The sequence below is a fragment of the Scyliorhinus torazame genome, chromosome 4 (genome assembly GCF_047496885.1).
Source record: "Scyliorhinus torazame isolate Kashiwa2021f chromosome 4, sScyTor2.1, whole genome shotgun sequence".
Taxonomy (NCBI): Eukaryota; Metazoa; Chordata; class Chondrichthyes; order Carcharhiniformes; family Scyliorhinidae; genus Scyliorhinus; species Scyliorhinus torazame.
This window is the reverse complement of record NC_092710.1, coordinates 368456186-368475185: the sequence shown is the minus strand read 5'-3', so window position 1 is coordinate 368475185 and position 19000 is coordinate 368456186. Positions and strand designations below refer to the sequence as shown.

Below are 19000 nucleotides of genomic sequence, written 5' to 3'. Positions count from 1 at the left end.
GTGAGGAGGGTGTGTGGGAGGGGTGGGTGTGTGTGTGGAAGGGGTGGGTGGGTGTGTGTGGGAGGGGTGTGTGTGGGTGTGTGTGGGGGGGTGTGTGTGTGTGTGGGGGGGATGTGGGTGTGAGGGTGTGGGTATGGGTGTGTGGGGGAGTGTGTGTGGGGAAGCGTGTGTGGGGGTGTGGGTGCGTGGGGGTGTGGATGGGAGGGGTGTGGGTGTGGGAAAGCGTGTGAGGGGTGTAGGTGTGGGGGGGCGGGGTGGGTGTGGGGGGATGGGTGCGTGTGTGGGGGTGGATGGGTGCATGTGTGGGGGGGGGTGGGTGCGTGGGTGGGAGGGGGAGTGTGTGTGGGTGTATGTGGGGGGGTGTGGGTCTGTGTGGGGAAGCGTGTGTGGGGGTGGGAGGGGTGTGGGGGTGTGGGAAAGCGTGTGTGGGGGTGTGGGGGTGGGGGGGGTGTGGGGGGCTGGGTGTGTGGGGGTGGGAGGGTTGTGGGGGTGTGGGAAAGCGTGTGTGGGGGTGTGGGGGTGGGGGGGGTGTGGGGGGCTGGGTGTGTGGGGGTGGGAGGGGTGTGGGGGTGTGGGAAAGGGTGTGGGGGGGTGGGGTGTGTGGGTGGGAGGGGGAGTGTGTGTGGGTGTGTGTGGGGGGGGTGTGGGTGTGTGTGGGGAAGCGTGTGTGGGGGTGGGAGGGGTGTGGGGGTGTGGGAAAGCATGTGTGGGGGTGTGGAGGTGGGGGGGTGTGTGTGGGGGGCTGGGTTTGGGGGTGTGGGAAAGGGTGTGGGGGGGTGAGGGTGTGTCTGGGGGTGTGTGGAGGGGGAGGTGGGGGTGCGTGTGTGGGGAAGCGTGTGTGGGTGTGTGTGTGTGGGGGGGGTTGTGGGAGGAGGGGGTTTTGAGGGGGGTGAGAGGGTGTGTGTGTGTGTGTGGGAGGGGGTGAGGGAGTGTGTGTGTGTGGGGGGGTTGTGGGAGGAGGGGGTTTTGGGGGGGGTGAGAGGGTGTGTGTGTGTGTGTGGGAGGGGGTGAGGGAGTGTGTGTGTGTGTGTGTGGGGGGGGGTGTGGGAGGAGGGGGTTTTGGGGGGGGTGAGAGGGTGTGTGTGTGTGTGTGGGAGGGGGTGAGGGAGTGTGTGTGTGTGTGGGGGGGGGGGGGGTGTGGGAGGAGGGGGTTTTGGGGGGGGTGAGAGTGTGTGTGTGTGTGTGTGGGAGGGGGTGAGGGAGTGTGTGTGTGTGTGGGGGGGGGGGGGGGTGTGGGAGGAGGGGGTTTTGGGGGGGTGAGAGGGTGTGTGTGTGTGTGTGGGAGGGGGTGAGGGAGTGTGTGTGTGTGTGTGGGGGGTGTGGGAGGAGGGGGTATTGGGGGGGTGAGTGGGTGTGTGTGTGTGTGTGTGGGAGGGGGTGAGGGAGTGTGTGTGTGTGTGTGGGGGGGGTGGGAGGAGGGGGTATTGGGGGGGGTGAGTGGGTGTGTGTGTGTGTGGGAGGGGGTGAGGGAGTGTGGGGGGGGGTTACTCCATCTCTGTTAATCTGCCTGTTTCCATTTCCAGCCAATTATTTCATTCCGATTTGCTGCTTCCTGATGTTCAATGCGTTTGATTGGCTGGGCCGGAGCCTGACTGCCGTCTGCATGTGGGTGAGTGAGTCTGCACAGCCCGACCCCCCAGCCCGCCCGGCCCGACCCCCCCTCCCAGCCCGACCCCACTGTCCCCAACTCCCCCTCCCAGCCCGACCCCACCTCCCAGTCCGACCCCCCCTCCCAGCCCGACCCCACGGTCCCCAACTCCCACTCCCCACGGTCCCCAACTCCCACTCCCCACGGTCCCCAACTCCCACTCCCCACGGTCCCCAACTCCCACTCCCCACATTCCACTGATATGGGCAAGGATTTCGAAAACCCCAACGTATATCAACGTGTTCACCTGACCTACAACTGTTGATAGATTTTGTTTATGAGGAGCAGAAGGGCCTACCTTTCAGGTGATATTCAACAGCATTTGTAATCCAAAACAACGTTTATTCTACAAATTCAGTTATCATTTTTATAAACACTAACAGGAAACATTGTTATCAACTGCCAACATAACTACCCCACCAAGCTACAGTACTCTATGTATAACCCTGAATAAATTTCCCCCTTTAACTGTTCCAATTTAACAAGAAGATCCCATAAACCAGAAACCCCTTTTCAAAGGTGTGGACCAGCACACAGCACTGAAGACCTGGTTTGGATGCTCCTGTGTCCTTTCAAAACAGCAGGTTTGAGTTCCTTCCAGTAAACAGTTATTTATTTTCAAGTTATCAAGCAGTTTGGAAGCAGCTTTTAAAATGCAGATAGTGGGAAAAAAACCTTCTTTCAACCTGCAGAACAAAACCAGTTCAAACTCAAAGCGAAAGTAAAACCAACTCCCAGAGCCACAGCCCAGCTCCACCCGCACAGTGACATCACAGTGTCCGGATTAAACTCCATTTGCCATTTCTCTGCCCAAGTCTCCAACCTATGTCCTGTTGTATCCTCTGACAGTCCACATCGCTATCAGCCACTCCACCAACCTTGGTGTCCAAATCGTTTATGTACACCACAAACAAGAGAGGCCCCACCGATCCCTGTGGAAAACCACCAGTCACAACCTTCCATTCTGAAAAACACCCTTTCACTGCTACCCTCTGCCTTCTGTGACCGAGCCAGTTCTGTATCCACCTTGCCAACTCACCTCTGATCCCGTGTGACATCACCTTTTATATACTCCATCCCTCATGACAGCTCTCTCTGTCCCTGAACCATGGAAATCTTCATGCGCAGTGATTGTAACCGGGTGCTGGTAACTCTGAGGACAGGGTGAGGGGGATTGTAACAGGGTGGGTGAGGGGGGATTGTAACAGGGTGTTGCTAACTCTGAGGACAGGGTGAGGGAGGATTGTAACAGGGTGGGTGAGGGGGGATTGTAACAGAATGTTGCTGACTCTGAGGACAGTGTGAGGGGGGATTGTAACAGGGTGGGTGAGGGGGGATTGTAACAGGATGTTGCTGACTCTGAGGACAGTGTGAGGGGGGATTGTAACAGGGTGGGTGAGGGGGGATTGTAACAGGGTGTTGCTAACTCTGAGGACAGTGTGAAGGGGAATTGTAACAGGGTGTTGTTAACTCTGAGGACAGGGTGAGGGGGATTGTAACAGGGTGTTGCTGACTCTGAGGACAGGGTGAGGGGGGTTGTAACAGGGTGTTGTTAACTCTGAGGACAGGGTGAGGGAGGATTGTAACAGGGTGTTGCTGACTGAGGATAGGGCGAGGGGGGATTGTAACAGGGTGTTGCTGACTCTTGAGGACAGTGTGAGGGGGGATTGTAACAGGGTGTTGCTAACTCTGAGGACAGGATGAGGGGGGGATTGTAACAGGGTGTTGCTGACTCTGAGGACAGGATGAGGGGGGGATTGTAACAGGGTGCTGGTAACTCTGAGGACAGGGTGAGGGGGGATTGTAACAGGGTGTTGCTGACTCTGAGGACAGGGTGAGGGGGATTGTAACAGGGTGTTGCTGACTCTGAGGACAGTGTGAAGGGGAATTGTAACAGGGTGTTGCTAACTCTGAGGACAGGGCCAGGGGGGATTGTAACAGGGTGTTGTTAACTCTGAGTTCAGGATGAGGGGGGATTGTAACAGGGTGTTGCTGACTCTGAGGATAGGGCGAGGGGGGATTGTAACAGGGTGGGTGAGGGGGGATTGTAACAGGGTGTTGCTGACTCTGAGGACAGTGTGAGGGGGGATTGTAACAGGGTGGGTGAGGGGGGATTGTAACAGTGTGAAGGGGAATTGTAACAGGGTGTTGTTAACTCTGAGGACAGGGTGAGGGGGGATTGTAACAGGGTGTTGCTGACTCTGAGGCCAGAGTGAGGGGGGAATTGTAACAGGGTGGGTGAGGGGGGATTGTAACAGGGTGTTGCTGACTCTGAGGACAGGGTGAGGGGGATTGTAACAGGGTGTTGCTAACTCTGAGGACAGGGTGAGGGAGGATTGTAACAGGGTGGTGGTAACTCTGAGGACAGGGTGAGGGGGATTGTAACAGGGTGGGTGAGGGAGGATTGTAACAGGGTGTTGCTGACTCTGAGGACAGGGTGAGGGGGATTGTAACAGGGTGGGTGAGGAAGGATTGTAACAGGGTGTTGCTGTCTCTGAGGACAGGGTGAGGGGGGATTGTAACAGGGTGTTGCTGACTCTGAGGACAGGGTGAGGGGGATTGTAACAGGGTGTTGCTAACTCTGAGGACAGGGTGAGGGAGGATTGTAACAGGGTGGTGGTAACTCTGAGGACAGGGTGAGGGGGATTGTAACAGGGTGGGTGAGGGGGGATTGTAACAGGGTGTTGCTGACTCTGAGGACAGGGTGAGGGGGGTTGTAACAGGGTGGGTGAGGGGGTGGTTGTAACAGGGTGTTGCTGACTCTGAGGACAGGGTGAGTGGGATTGTAACAGGGTGAGTGAGGAAGGATTGTAACAGGGTGTTGCTGACTCTGAGGACAGGGTGAGGGGGATTGTAACAGGGTGTTGCTGACTCTGAGGACAGGGTGAGGGGGATTGTAACAGGGTGGGTGAGGGGGGGTTGTAACAAAGTGTTGCTAACTCTGAGGACAGGGTGAGGGGGATTGTAACAGGGTGGGTGAGGGAGGATTGTAACAGGGTGTTGCTGACTCTGAGGACAGGGTGACGGGGATTGTAACAGGGTGTTGCTGACTCTGAGGACAGGGTGAGGGGGATTGTAACAGGGTGGGTGAGGGGGGGATTGTAACAGGGTGTTGCTAACTCTGAGGACAGGGTGAGGGAGGATTGTAACAGGGTGTTGCTGACTCTGAGGACAGGGTGAGGGAGGATTGTAACAGGGTGGGTGAGGGGGGATTGTAACAGGGTGGGTGAGGAGGATTGTAACAGGGTGTCTGTCTTTCTCAGCGAAGTTCTCTTGCTGTGAGATGCGTGTGTGATCATTGAGTTGACAGACCATAAACGAGTAACAGGCAGCTTTGAAACCTGCCAGTAATTATAATCCACCTCACGAGTTTGAAACATGAGCTGTTTTTTTCACAAAATACTCGAACATCATGGTTGGGTAGGAGTGATCTCGGCAAGTTTGTGAACACAGCTGCGTTGCTGGTCTCACGTTGCTGAGTACATTCTGGCAGCATTGCACACAGAATGAGAGAGAGAGGGCAAGGAAGAGAGAGAGGGCAGGGAGGGAGAGAGGGCAAGGGGGGGAGGGAGGGAGAAAGAGAGGGAGGGAGGGAGAGAGAGAGAGAGAGGGAGGGAGGGAGAAATAGAGGGAGGGAGAAAGAGGGCGGGAGAGAGGGAGGGAGGGAGAAAGAGAGGGCGGGAGAGAGGGAGGGAGAAAGAGGGGGGGAGGGAGAAGGAGAGCGAGGGAGGGAGAAAGAGAGGGAGGGAGGGAGAAAAAGAGGGAGGGAGGGAGAAAGAGAGGGAGAAATAGAGGGAGGGAGGGAGTGAGAAATAGAGGGAGGGAGGGAGGGAGAAAGGGAGGGAGGGAGATAGAAAGGGAGGGAGGGAGAAACAGAGGGAGGGAGGGAGAAAGAGCGGGCAAGACAGAAAGGGAGGGAGGGAAGGAGAAAGAGAGGCAAGGGAGGGAGGGAGAAAGGGAGGGAGGGAGAAGGGGAGGAAGGGAGTGAGAAAGAGAGGGAAAAATAGAAAGGAAGGGAGGGAGGGAGAAAGAGAGGCAAGGGAGGGAGGGAGAAAGGGAGGGAGGGAGAAGGGGAGGAAGGGAGTGAGAAAGAGAGGGAAAAATAGAAAGGGAGGGAGGGAGGGAGGGAGTAAATGCCACCGGCCTGTGTAAAGCAGCATTCACAAATCCCAGAAAGACCCAAGGCAGCTTTGAGCCCAAGACGGGCGTTCCTGATCGAGGCGGTGGGATAGTGCGGGAATGACAGCGGCTAATTGATGCACAGAAACTTTACACAAAACCAATCAGATAAACGCCTGTCTGATCTGACTTCATGGACAATATTGGCCAGGAGACAGGAGACAATTCTCCTGCTCTTCTTCCAAATTGCCTCATTCACGCAGGCGGCAGACGCTTGGGGCGCGATTCTCCGAAAGTGGGACGTTCGCACCGTCGTGAACGCCGTCGCAGTTCACACTGGCGCGAAACGGGCGCGGGGACAACCGATTCGGGCACCCACAGGGGGTCAGCACGGCGCTGGAGCAGTTCCTGGCACCAAATGGGCGCCCGCCAGGCCGGGCAGGCGCGGGGGCTTCTCCAGCGCCACGGCGCCAACGCAACATGGCGCAGGGGGATCAGGCCCCGGCCGCACAACAAAGTGGGCCCGGGGGGGGGCTGAGGCCGGACCGCCGATCAGTGGGCCCTGACCACGGGCAAGACCCCGTCGGAGACCCCTCCCCGGGGACGGAGCCCCCCTCCCGGGGACGGAGACCCCTCCCGGGGACGGAGACCCCTCCCGGGGACGGAGCCCCCTCCTGGGGACGGAGACCCCCTCCCGGGGACGGAGCCCCCTCCTGGGGACGGAGCCCCCCTCCCGGGGACAGAGACCCCTCCCGGGGACGGAGCCCCCCTCCCGGGGACGGAGACCCTCCCGGGGACGGAGCCCCCCTCCCGGGGACGGAGCCCCCCTCCCGGGGACGGAGCCCCCCTCCCGGGGACGGAGACCCCTCCCGGGGACGGAGCCCCCCTCCCGGGGACGGAGCCCCCCTCCCGGGAACGGAGCCCCCCTCCCGGGGACGGAGCCCCCCTCCCGGGGACGGAGCCCCCCTCCCGGGAACGGAGTCCCCTCCCGGGGACGGAGACCCCCTCCCGGGGACGGAGACCCCCTCCTGGGGACGGAGACCCCCTCCTGGGGACGGAGACCCCTCCCGGGGACGGAGCCCCCTCCCGGGGACGGAGCCCCCCTCCCGGGGACGGAGACCCCTCCCGGGGACGGAGACCCCTCCCGGGGACGGAGCCCCCCTCCCGGGGACGGAGACCCCTCCCGGGGACGGAGCCCCCCTCCCGGGGACGGAGACCCCTCCCGGGGACGGAGCCCCCCTCCCCTCCCGCCCCGCAGGCCATCCCCCGACCCTTCGCGCAGAGTTCCGGCCGACAGCGACCAGGGGTGAACGGCGCCGGCGGGAGATGCCGTTTCCGTGCGGCCGGAAAATCGCCGGAGCCACACCAAACGCACCGGGGGCCGATTCTCCGCCAGGACCCTCTGACCGTGCAGCACTCCCTCAGTACTGACCCTCTGACAGTGCAGCACTCCCTCAGTACTGACCCTCTGACAGTGCAGCACTCCCTCAGTACTGACCCTCTGACAGTGCGGCACTCCCTCAGTACTGACCCTCTGACAGTGCAGCACTCCCTCAGTACTGACCCTCTGACAGTGCAGCTCTCCCTCAGTACTGACCCTCTGACAGTGCGGCACTCCCTCAGTACTGACCCTCTGACAGTGCAGCCCTCCCTCAGTACTGACCCTCTGACAGTGCGGCACTCCCTCAGTACTGACCCTCTGACAGTGCAGCACTCCCTCAGTACTGACCCTCTGACAGTGCAGCACTCCCTCAGTACTGACCCTCTGACAGTGCGGCACTCCCTCAGTACTGACCCTCTGACAGTGCAGCAGTCCCTCAGTACTGACCCTCTGACAGTGCGGCACTCCCTCAGTACTGACCCTCTGACAGTGCGGCACTCCCTCAGTACTGACCCTCTGACAGTGTGGCTCTCCCTCAGTACTGACCCTCTGACAGTGCAGCAGTCCCTCTGTACTGACCCTCTGACAGTGCGGCACTCCCTCAGTACTGACACTCTGACAGTGCAGCAGTCCCTCTGTACTGACCCTCTGACAGTGCAGCAGTCCCTCAGTACTGACCCTCTGACAGTGCGGTGCTCCCTCAGTACTGACCCTCTGACAGTGTGGCTCTCCCTCAGTACTGACCCTCTGACAGTGCAGCACTCCCTCAGTACTGACCCTCTGACAGTGCGGCATTCCCTCAGTACTGACCCTCTGACAGTGCAGCACTCCCTCAGTACTGACCCTCTGACAGTGCAGCACTCCCTCAGTACTGACCCTCTGACAATGCAGCCCTCCCTCAGTACTGACCCTCTGACAGTGCAGCACTCCCTCAGTACTGACCCTCTGACAGTGCGGCATTCCCTCAGTACTGACACTCTGACAGTGCAGCACTCCCTCAGTACTGACCCTCTGACAGTGCAGCACTCCCTCAGTACTGACCCTCTGACAGTGCGGCACTCCCTCAGTACTGACCCTCTGACAGTGCAGCACTCCCTCAGTACTGACCCTCTGACAGTGCAGCACTCCCTCAGTACTGACCCTCTGACAGTGCAGCACTCCCTGAGTACTGACCCTCTGACAGAGCAGCACTCCCTCAGTACTGACCCTCTGACAGTGCAGAACTCCCTGAGTACTGACCCTCTGACAGAGCAGCACTCCCTCAGTACTGACCCTCTGACGGTGCGGCACTCCCTCAGTACTGACCCTCTGACAGTGCGGCACTCCCTCAATACTGACCCTCTGACGGTGCAGCACTCCCTCAGTACTGACCCTCTGACAGTGCAGCACTCCCTCAGTACTGACCCTCTGACAGTGCGGCACTCCCTCAATACTGACCATCTGACGGTGCAGCACTCCCTCAGTACTGACCCTCTGACAGAGCAGCACTCCCTCAGTACTGACCCTCTGACAGTGCAGCACTCCCTCAGTACTGACCCTCTGACAGTGCGGCACTCCCTCAATACTGACCCTCTGACGGTGCAGCACTCCCTCAGTACTGACCCTCTGACAGTGCAGCACTCCCTCAGTACTGACCCTCTGACAGTGCGGCACTCCCTCAGTACTGACCCTCTGACAGTGCAGCACTCCCTCAGTACTGACCCTCTGACAGTGCGGCACTCCTCAGTACTGACCCTCGGACAGTGCGGCACTCCCTCAGTACTGACCCTCTGACAGTGCGGCACTCCCTCAGTACTGACCCTCTGACAGTGCAGCACTCCCTCAGTACTGACCCTCTGACAGTGCAGCACTCCCTCAGTACTGACCCTCTGACAGTGCGGCACTCCCTCAGTACTGACCCTCTGACAGTGCGGCACTCCCTCAGTACTGACCTTCTGACAGTGCAGCACTCCCTCAGTACGGACCCTCTGACAGAGCGGCACTCCCTCACTACTGACCCTCTGACAATGCAGCACTCCCTCAGTACTGACCCTCTGACAGTGCGGCACTCCCTCAGTACTGACCCTCTGACAGTGCGGCACTCCCTCAGTACTGACCTTCTGACAGTGCAGCACTCCCTCAGTACGGACCCTCTGACAGAGCGGCACTCCCTCAGTACTGACCCTCTGACAGTGCGGCACTCCCTCAGTACTGACCCTCTGACAGTGCAGCACTCCCTCAGTACTGACCCTCTGACAGTGCGGCACTCCCTCAGTACTGACCCTCTGGCAGTGCAGCACTCCCTCAGTACTGACCCTCTGACAGTGCGGCACTCCCTCAGTACTGACCCTCTGACAGTGCGGCACTCCCTCAGCACTGACCCTCTGACAGTTCAGCACTCCCTTAGTACTGACCCTCTGACAGTGCGGCACTCCCTCAGTACTGACCCTCAGACACTGCGGCACTCCCTCAGTACTGACCCTCTGACAGTGCGGCACTCCCTCAGTACTGACCCCCTGACAGTGCGGCACTCCCTCAGTACTGACCCTCTAACAGTTCAGCACTCCCTCAGTACGGACCCTCTGACAGTGCGGCACTCTCTCAGTACTGACCCTCTGACAGTGCAGCACTCCCTCAATACTGACCCTCTGACAGTGCGGCACTCCCTCAGTACTGACCCTCTGACAGTGCGGCACTCCCTCAGTACTGACCCTCTGACAGTGCAGCACTCCCTCAGTACTGACCCTCTGACAGTGCAGCACTGCCTCAGTACTGACCCTCTGAGAGTGCGGCACTCCCTCAGTACTGACCCTCTGACAGTGCAGCACTCCCTCAGTACTGACCCTCTGACAGTGCAGCACTCCCTCAGTACTGACCCTCTGACAGTGCAGCACTCCCTCAGTACGGACCCTCTGACAGAGCGGCACTCCCTCAGTACTGACCCTCTGACAGTGCAGCGCTCCCTCAGTACTGACCCTCTGACAATGCAGCACTCCCTCAGTACTGACCCTCTGACAGAGCAGCACTCCCTCAGTACTGACCCTCTCACAGTGCAGCACTCCCTCAGTACTGACCCTCTGACAGTGCGGCACTCCCGCAGTACTGACTCTCTGACAGTGCAGCACTCCCTCAGTACTGACCCTCTGACAGTGCAGCACTCCCTCAGTACTGACTCTCTGACAGTGCAGCACTCCCTCAGTACTGACCCTCTGACAGTGCGGCACTCCCTCAGTACGGACCCTCTGACAGTGCAGCACTCCCTCAGTACTGACCCTCTGACAGTGCGGCACTCCCTCAGTACTGACCCTCTGACAGTGCGGCACTCCCTCAGTACTGACCTTCTGACAGTGCAGCACTCCCTCAGTACGGACCCTCTGACAGAGCGGCACTCCCTCAGTACTGACCCTCTGACAATGCAGCACTCCCTCAGTACTGACCCTCTGACAGTGCGGCACTCCCTCAGTACTGACCCTCTGACAGTGCGGCACTCCCTCAGTACTGACCTTCTGACAGTGCAGCACTCCCTCAGTACGGACCCTCTGACAGAGCGGCACTCCCTCAGTACTGACCCTCTGACAGTGCGGCACTCCCTCAGTACTGACCCTCTGACAGTGCGGCACTCCCTCAGTACTGACCTTCTGACAGTGCAGCACTCCCTCAGTACGGACCTTCTGACAGTGCGGCACTCCCTCAGTACTGACCCTCTGACATTGCAGCACTCCCTCAGTACTGTCCCTCTGACAGTGCGGCACTCCCTCAGTACGGACCCTCTGACAGAGCGGCACTCCCTCAGTACTGACCTTCTGACAGTGCAGCACTCCCTCAGTACTGTCCCTCTGACAGTGCGGCACTCCCTCAGTACTGACCCTCTGACAGTGCGGCACTCCCTCAGTACTGACCCTCTGACAGTGCCACGCCCCCTCAGTACTGACCTTCTGACAGTGCAGCACTCCCTCAGTACGGACCCTCTGACAGAGCGGCACTCCCTCAGTACTGACCCTCTCACAGTGCCACGCCCCCTCAGTACTGACCCTCTGACAGTGCAGCACTCCCTCAGTACGGACCCTCTGACAGTGCAGCACTCCCTCAGTAATGACCCTCTGACAGTGCGGCACTCCCTCAGTACTGACCCTCTGACAGTGCGGCACTCCCTCAGTACTGACCCTCTGGCAGTGCAGCACTCCCTCAGTACTGACCCTCTGACAGTGCGGCACTCCCTCAGTACTGACCCTCTGACAGTGCGGCACTCCCTCAGCACTGACCCTCTGACAGTTCAGCACTCCCTTAGTACTGACCCTCTGACAGTGCGGCACTCCCTCAGTACTGACCCTCTGACACTGCGGCACTCCCTCAGTACTGACCCTCTGACAGTGCGGCACTCCCTCAGTACTGACCCCCTGACAGTGCGGCACTCCCTCAGTACTGACCCTCTAACAGTTCAGCACTCCCTCAGTACGGACCCTCTGACAGTGCGGCACTCCCTCAGTACTGACCTTCTGACAGTACAGCACTCCCTCAGTACTGACCCTCTGACAGTGCGGTGCTCCCTCAGTACTGACCCTCTGACAGTGCAGCACTCCCTCAGTACTGACCCTCTGACAGTGCAGCACTCCCTCAGTACTGACCCTCTGACAATACAGCACTCCCTCAGTTCTGACCCTCTGACAGTGCAGCACTCCCTCTGTACTGACCCTCTGACAGTGCAGCTCTCCCTCAGTACTGACCCTCTGACAGTGCAGCACTCCCTCAGTACTGACCCTCTGACAATGCAGCAATCCCTCAGTACTGACCCTCTGACAGTGCAGCACTCCCTCAGTACTGACCCTCTGACAGTGCAGCTCTCCCTCAGTACGGACCCTCTGACAGTGCAGCTCTCCCTCAGTACTGACTCTCTGACAGTGCGGCACTCCCTCAGTACTGACCCTCTGGCAGTGGAGCACTCCCTCAGTACTGACCCTCTGACAGTGCGGCACTCCCTCAGTACTGACCCTCTGACAGTGCGGCACTCCCTCAGTACTGACCCTCTGACAGTGCGGCACTCCCTCAGCACTGACCCTCTGACAGTTCAGCACTCCCTTAGTACTGACCCTCTGACAGTGCGGCACTCCCTCAGTACTGACCCTCAGACACTGCGGCACTCCCTCAGTACTGACCCTCTGACAGTGCGGCACTCCCTCAGTACTGACCCCCTGACAGTGCGGCACTCCCTCAGTACTGACCCTCTAACAGTTCAGCACTCCCTCAGTACGGACCCTCTGACAATGCGGCACTCCCTCAGTACTGACCTTCTGACAGTACAGCACTCCCTCAGTACTGACCCTCTGACAGTGCGGTGCTCCCTCAGTACTGACCTTCTGACAGTGCAGCACTCCCTCAGTACGGACCCTCTGACAGAGCGGCACTCCCTCAGTACTGACCCTCTGACAGTGCGGCACTCCCTCAGTACTGACCCTCTGACAGTGCGGCACTCCCTCAGTACTGACCTTCTGACAGTGCAGCACTCCCTCAGTACGGACCTTCTGACAGTGCGGCACTCCCTCAGTACTGACCCTCTGACATTGCAGCACTCCCTCAGTACTGTCCCTCTGACAGTGCGGCACTCCCTCAGTACGGACCCTCTGACAGAGCGGCACTCCCTCAGTACTGACCTTCTGACAGTGCAGCACTCCCTCAGTACTGTCCCTCTGACAGTGCGGCACTCCCTCAGTACTGACCCTCTGACAGTGCGGCACTCCCTCAGTACTGACCCTCTGACAGTGCCACGCCCCCTCAGTACTGACCTTCTGACAGTGCAGCACTCCCTCAGTACGGACCCTCTGACAGAGCGGCACTCCCTCAGTACTGACCCTCTCACAGTGCCACGCCCCCTCAGTACTGACCCTCTGACAGTGCAGCACTCCCTCAGTACGGACCCTCTGACAGTGCAGCACTCCCTCAGTAATGACCCTCTGACAGTGCGGCACTCCCTCAGTACTGACCCTCTGACAGTGCGGCACTCCCTCAGTACTGACCCTCTGGCAGTGCAGCACTCCCTCAGTACTGACCCTCTGACAGTGCGGCACTCCCTCAGTACTGACCCTCTGACAGTGCGGCACTCCCTCAGCACTGACCCTCTGACAGTTCAGCACTCCCTTAGTACTGACCCTCTGACAGTGCGGCACTCCCTCAGTACTGACCCTCTGACACTGCGGCACTCCCTCAGTACTGACCCTCTGACAGTGCGGCACTCCCTCAGTACTGACCCCCTGACAGTGCGGCACTCCCTCAGTACTGACCCTCTAACAGTTCAGCACTCCCTCAGTACGGACCCTCTGACAGTGCGGCACTCCCTCAGTACTGACCTTCTGACAGTACAGCACTCCCTCAGTACTGACCCTCTGACAGTGCGGTGCTCCCTCAGTACTGACCCTCTGACAGTGCAGCACTCCCTCAGTACTGACCCTCTGACAGTGCAGCACTCCCTCAGTACTGACCCTCTGACAATACAGCACTCCCTCAGTTCTGACCCTCTGACAGTGCAGCACTCCCTCTGTACTGACCCTCTGACAGTGCAGCTCTCCCTCAGTACTGACCCTCTGACAGTGCAGCACTCCCTCAGTACTGACCCTCTGACAATGCAGCAATCCCTCAGTACTGACCCTCTGACAGTGCAGCACTCCCTCAGTACTGACCCTCTGACAGTGCAGCTCTCCCTCAGTACGGACCCTCTGACAGTGCAGCTCTCCCTCAGTACTGACTCTCTGACAGTGCGGCACTCCCTCAGTACTGACCCTCTGGCAGTGCAGCACTCCCTCAGTACTGACCCTCTGACAGTGCGGCACTCCCTCAGTACTGACCCTCTGACAGTGCGGCACTCCCTCAGTACTGACCCTCTGACAGTGCGGCACTCCCTCAGCACTGACCCTCTGACAGTTCAGCACTCCCTTAGTACTGACCCTCTGACAGTGCGGCACTCCCTCAGTACTGACCCTCAGACACTGCGGCACTCCCTCAGTACTGACCCTCTGACAGTGCGGCACTCCCTCAGTACTGACCCCCTGACAGTGCGGCACTCCCTCAGTACTGACCCTCTAACAGTTCAGCACTCCCTCAGTACGGACCCTCTGACAATGCGGCACTCCCTCAGTACTGACCTTCTGACAGTACAGCACTCCCTCAGTACTGACCCTCTGACAGTGCGGTGCTCCCTCAGTACTGACCCTCTGACAGTGCAGCACTCCCTCAGTACTGACCCTCTGACAGTGCAGCACTCCCTCAGTACTGACCCTCTGACAATACAGCACTCCCTCAGTTCTGACCCTCTGACAGTGCAGCACTCCCTCAGTACTGACCCTCTGACAGTGCAGCTCTCCCTCAGTACTGACCCTCTGACAGTGCGGCACTCCCTCAGTACGGACCCTCTGACAGTGCAGCACTCCCTCAGTACTGACCCCCTGACAGTGCAGCACTCCCTCAGTACTGACCCTCTGACAGTGCGGCACTCCCTCAGTACGGACCCTCTGACAGTGCAGCACTCCCTCAGTACTGACCCTCTGACAGTGCTGCTCTCCCTCAGTACTGACCCTCTGACAGTGCGGCACTCCCTCAGTACGGACCCTCTGACAGTGCAGCACTCCCTCAGTACTGACCCTCTGACAGTGCAGCTCTCCCTCAGTACTGACCCTCTGACAGTGCGGCACTCCCTCAGTACGGACCCTCTGACAGTGCAGCACTCCCTCAGTACTGACCCCCTGACAGTGCAGCACTCCCTCAGTACTGAGCCTCTGACAGTGCAGCACTCCCTCAGTACTGACCCTCTGACAGTGCAGCTCTCCCTCAGTACTGACCCTCTGACAGTGCAGCACTCCCTCAGTACTGACCCTCTGACAGTGCAGCTCTCCCTCAGTACTGACCCTCTGACAGTGCGGCACTCCCTCAGTACTGACCCTCTGACAGTGCGGCACTCCCTCAGTACGGACCCTCTGACAGTGCAGCACTCCCTCAGTACGGACCCTCTGACAGTGCGGCACTCCCTCAGTACTGACCCTCTGACAGAGCAGCTCTCCCTCAGTACTGACCCTCTGACAGTGCGGCACTCCCCCAGCACTGACCTTCTGACAGTGCAGCTCTCCCTCAGTACTGACCCTCTGACAGTGCGGCACTCCCCCAGCACTGACCTTCTGACAGTGCAGCTCTCCCTCAGTACTAACCCTCTGACAGTGCAGCACTTCCTCAGAACTGACCCTCTGACAGTGCGGCACTCCCCCAGTACTGACCTTCTGACAGTGCAGCACTCCCTCAGTACTGACACTCTGACAGTGCAGCTCTCCCTCAGTACTGACCCTCTGACAGTGCGGCACTCCCTCAGTACTGACCCTCTGACAGTGCGGCACTCCCTCAGTACTGACCCTCTGACAGTGCAGCTCTCCCTCAGTACTGACCCTCTGACAGTGCAGCTCTCCCTCAGTACTGACCCTCTGACAGTGCGGCACTCCCTCAGTACTGACCCTCTGACAGTGCCGCACTCCCTCAGTACTGACCCTCTGACAGTGCGGCACTCCCTCAGTACTGACCCTCTGACAGTGCAGCACTCCCTCAGTACTGACCCTCTGACAGTGCAGCAATCCCTCAGTACTGACCATCTGACAGTGCAGCTCTCCTACAGTACTGACCCTCTGACAGTGCGGCACTCCCTCAGTACTGACCCTCTGACAGTGCAGCACTCCCTCAGTACTGACCCTCTGACAGTGCAGCACTCCCTCAGTACTGACCCTCTGACAGAGCAGCTCTCCCTCAGTACTGACCCTCTGACAGTGCAGCACTCCCTCAGTACTGACCCTCTGACAGTGCAGCACTCCCTCAGTACTGACCCTCTGACAGTGCAGCACTCCCTCAGTACTGACCCTCTGACAGTGCAGCACTCCCTCAGTACTGACCCTCTGACAGTGCAGCACTCCCTCAGTACTGACCCTCTGACAGTGCAGCACTCCCTCAGTACTGACCCTCTGACAGTGCAGCACTCCCTCAGTACTGACCCTCTGACAGTGCAGCACTCCCTCAGTACTGACCCTCTGACAGTGCGGCACTTCCTCAGAACTGACCCTCTGACAGTGCGGCACTCCCTCATACTGACCCTCTGACAGTGCAGCACTCCCTCAGTACTGACCCTCTGACAGTGCAGCACTCCCTCAGGACTGACCCTCTGACAGTGCGGCACTCCCTCAACACTGACCCTCTGACAGTGCAGCACTCCCTCAGTACTGACCCACTGACAGTGCGGCACTCCCTCAGAACTGACCCTCTGACAGTGCGGCACTCCGTCAGTACTGACCCTCTGACAGTGCGGCACTCCCTCAGTACTGACCCTCTGTCAGTGCGGCACTCCCTCAGTACTGACCCTCTGACAGAGCGGCACTCCCTCAGTACTGACCCTCTGACAGTGCAGCACTCCCTCAGTACTGACCCTCTGACAGTGCATCACTCCCTCAGTACTGACCCTCTGACAGTGCAGCACTCCCTCAGTACTGAGCCTCTGACAGTGCGGCACTCCCTCAATACTGACCCTCTGACAGTGCAGCACTCCCTCAGTACTGACCCTCTGACAGTGCAGCACTCCCTCAGTGCTGACCCTCTGACAGTGCAGCACTCCCTCAGCACTAACACTCTGACAGTGCGGTATTCCCTCAGTACTGACCCTCTGACAGTGCAGCACTCCCTCAGTACTGACCCTCTGACAGTGCAGCACTCCCTCAGTACTGACCCTCTGACAGTGCAGCACTCCCTCTGTACTGACCCTCTGACAGTGCGGCACTCCCTCAGAACTGACCCTCTGACAGTGCGGCACTCCCTCTGTACTGACCCTCTGACAGTGCGGCACTCCCTCAGTACTGACCCTCTGACAGTGCAGCACTCCCTCAGTACTGACCCTCTGACAGTGCAGCACTCCCTCAGTACTGACCCTCTGACAGTGCAGCACTCCCTCAGTACTGACCCTCTGACAGTGCAGCACTCCCTCAGTACTAACCCTCTGACAGTGCAGCACTCCCTCAGTACTGACCCTCTGACAGTGCAGCACTCCCTCAGTACTGACCCTCTGACAGTGCGGCACTCCCTCAACACTGACCCTCTGACAGTGCAGCACTCCCTCAGTACTGACCCTCTGACAGTGCGGCACTCCCTCAGAACTGACCCTCTGACAGTGCGGCACTCCCTCAGTACTGACCCTCTGACAGTGCGGCACTCCCTCAGTACTGACCCTCTGACAGTGCTGCACTCCCTCAGTACTGACCCTCTGACAGAGCGGCACTCCCTCAGTACTGACCCTCTGACAGTGCAGCACTCCCTCAGTACTGACCCTCTGACAGTGCATCACTCCCTCAGTACTGACCCTCTGACAGTGCGGCACTCCCTCAGTACTGAGCCTCTGACAGTGCGGCACTCCCTCAATACTGACCCTCTGACAGTGCAGCACTCCCTCAGTACTGACCCTCTGACAGTGCAGCAGTCCCTCAGTGCTGACCCTCTGACAGTGCAGCACTCCCTCAGTACTGACCCTCTGACAGTGCAGCACTCCCTCTGTACTGACCCCCTGACAGTGCAGCACTCCCTCAGTACTGACCCTCTGACAGTGCGGCACTCCCTCAACACTGACCCTCTGACAGTGCAGCACTCCCTCAGTACTGACCCTCTGACAGTGCGGCACTCCCTCAGTACTGACCCTCTGACAGTGCAGCACTCCCTCAGTGCTGACCCTCTGACAGTGCAGCACTCCCTCAATACTGACCCTCTGACAGTGCAGCACTCCCTCAGTACTGACCCTCTGACAGTGCAGCACTCCCTCAGTACTGACCCTCTGACAGTGCGGCACTCCCTCAGTACTGACCCTCTGACAGTGCAGCACTCCCTCAGTACTGACCCTCTGACAGTGCAGCACTCCCTCAGTACTGACCCTCTGACAGTGCAGCACTCCCTCAGTACTGACTCTCTGACAGTGCGGCACTCCCTCAGTACTGACCCTCTGACAGTGCGGCACTCCCTCAGTACTGACTCTCTGACAGTGCGGCACTCCCTCAGTACTGACCCTCTGACATTGCGGCACTCCCTCAGTACTGACCCTCTGACAGTGCAGCCCTCCCTCAGTACTGACCCTCTGACAGTGCAGCACTCCCTCAGTACTGACCCTCTGACAGTGCGGCACTCCCTCAGTACTGACCCTCTGACAGTGCAGCACTCCCTCAGTACTGACTCTCTGACAGTGCGGCACTCCCTCAGTACTGACCCTCTGACAGTGCGGCACTCCCTCAGTACTGACCCTCTGACATTGCGGCACTCCCTCAGTACTGACCCTCTGACAGTGCGGCACTCCCTCAGTACTGACCCTCTGACAGTGCGGCACTCCCTCAGTACTGACCCTCTGACAGCGCAGCACTCCCTCAGTACTGATCCTCTGACAGTGCAGCACTCCCTCAGTACTGACCCTCTGACAGTGCAGCACTCCCTCAGTACTGACCCTCTGACAGTGCAGCACTCCCTCAGTACTGACCCTCTGACAGTGCAGCACTCCCTCAGTACTGACCCTCTGACAGTGCAGCACTCCCTCAGTACTGACCCTCTGACAGTGCAGCACTCCCTCAGTACTGACCCTCTGACAGTGCAGCACTCCCTCAGTACTGACCCTCTGACAGTGCAGCACTCCCTCAGTACTGACCCTCTGACAGTGCAGCACTCCCTCAGTACTGACCCTCTGACAGTGCGGCACTTCCTCAGAACTGACCCTCTGACAGTGCGGCACTCCCTCATACTGACCCTCTGACAGTGCAGCACTCCCTCAGTACTGACCCTCTGACAGTGCAGCACTCCCTCAGTACTGACCCTCTGACAGTGCGGCACTCCCT

At 59.1% G+C, this 19000-nt stretch overlaps 1 protein-coding gene across 6 annotated transcripts in view; it reads left to right on the top strand.

Moving 5' to 3' along the window:
• slc29a1b (solute carrier family 29 member 1b) overlaps positions 1 to 19000 on the top strand; it is a 607754-nt gene that overhangs the window by 571785 nt on the left and 16969 nt on the right. For all 6 annotated transcript variants that reach the window (XM_072500346.1, XM_072500344.1, XM_072500345.1 and 3 more), the window contains one exon: positions 1524 to 1609. In XM_072500346.1, the coding sequence (XP_072356447.1) occupies positions 1524 to 1609 (86 nt within the window). The remainder of the gene's footprint in view (positions 1 to 1523; positions 1610 to 19000) is intronic.